This window comes from Merops nubicus, unplaced genomic scaffold (assembly GCF_000691845.1).
Source record: "Merops nubicus isolate BGI_N331 unplaced genomic scaffold, ASM69184v1 scaffold18626, whole genome shotgun sequence".
Taxonomy (NCBI): Eukaryota; Metazoa; Chordata; class Aves; order Coraciiformes; family Meropidae; genus Merops; species Merops nubicus.
The window spans coordinates 5188-6237 of NW_008615967.1; the positions used below are offsets into that span (position 1 = coordinate 5188).

Sequence of the window (1050 nt, forward strand, 5' to 3'; positions counted from 1 at the left end):
TGGATGAGGGCACAATGCTGGAGAGCCAAACTGGGATGAGCAAATCGTTGTCTTTCTCCTTTGATTTCCCTAAAGACAAGAGTAATGGCCTGGAGTTTGCACCTCCCCCACCACCGCCAAAAAAGCAGTCCAGGTACAGCCCTGTGAGTGTGTGTGCGTGGCTGTCTATTAACTATTGGCAGTTGGGGTGTTTGCTGCAGGGATTCATTGACTAGGAGATGCTTCCTGTTCTTTCTTCCTTTCTTTTCTGTTTGAAGATGGGTTTTCAGGAGTCTGGGAGGTGACTGCATGGCTTTTTACTCTGAAAAGCTGTCAGATCTTTGCAAGTCTTGGTTCGAATGCCATGCATACTTGCAAAAGCCCTTCAGGACTGCAAAGTATGCCCTTGGGTCTCAATAATCAAGTGAGAATGAGGTTTGTGCCCGTGAGGGCTGGTATTTTCCCAGGACAACTTCATCCAGCCTTGGCACGGTTCCTTGCTCTTCAATAGTATAGAAAATATGGGGTTGTGAGCTGCTCTTATAGGTGAAACTGGGCAAATTCTCTTGGTGCTAACAGGAAGAGCCCCATAAATCCTCATTTTCAGTTTGGCTCCTAATGTCTTTTTTGCTTTCAAGGTTAACACCTGAAGCTGCAATTTCCCAGGGAGGACTCCTTGCCTGCAAGCAAGTAATTGGAGCTTGCCTAACCTGTGCTCATGATGTGTGGGAACTGCCTGGCTTCGGGCAGCCTTCCCTTTGCTGTTCTCCTCGAAGTCAGGTTTGCAGGCAGGGTGACAGCAGGCCTTAGAAAATGATCCTTAATTTAAAAGTTGAAGAAGAAGGGATGGATATTTGGAGGAGAACTTGCTCTTGGTCGAGCTTGTGTGTAGGCAATAGTGACCTCCAGGTTGAGACCGTGGTTGAGTTGGCCTATTCTCTGTTTTGTTCTCACACTGAATTTCAATTGTTTTTAGAATTGGCTAGCCCAGGGAACTAGCACTTTAAATTGACCAAGTAGTGAACAAATCAGGTTTCTCAGGGAAAAGGAAGAGCTGAACAAGAGGCTTTC

At 46.4% G+C, this 1050-nt stretch overlaps 1 protein-coding gene across 1 annotated transcript in view; it reads left to right on the top strand.

Moving 5' to 3' along the window:
• LOC103775264 (tyrosine-protein kinase SgK223) overlaps positions 1-1050 on the top strand; it is a 21277-nt gene that overhangs the window by 3343 nt on the left and 16884 nt on the right. Inside the window, 1 exon segment of the mRNA XM_008942712.1 lies at positions 1-133. This exon segment is cut by the window's left edge and continues 34 nt beyond it. Coding sequence (XP_008940960.1) covers positions 1-133 — 133 coding nt within the window.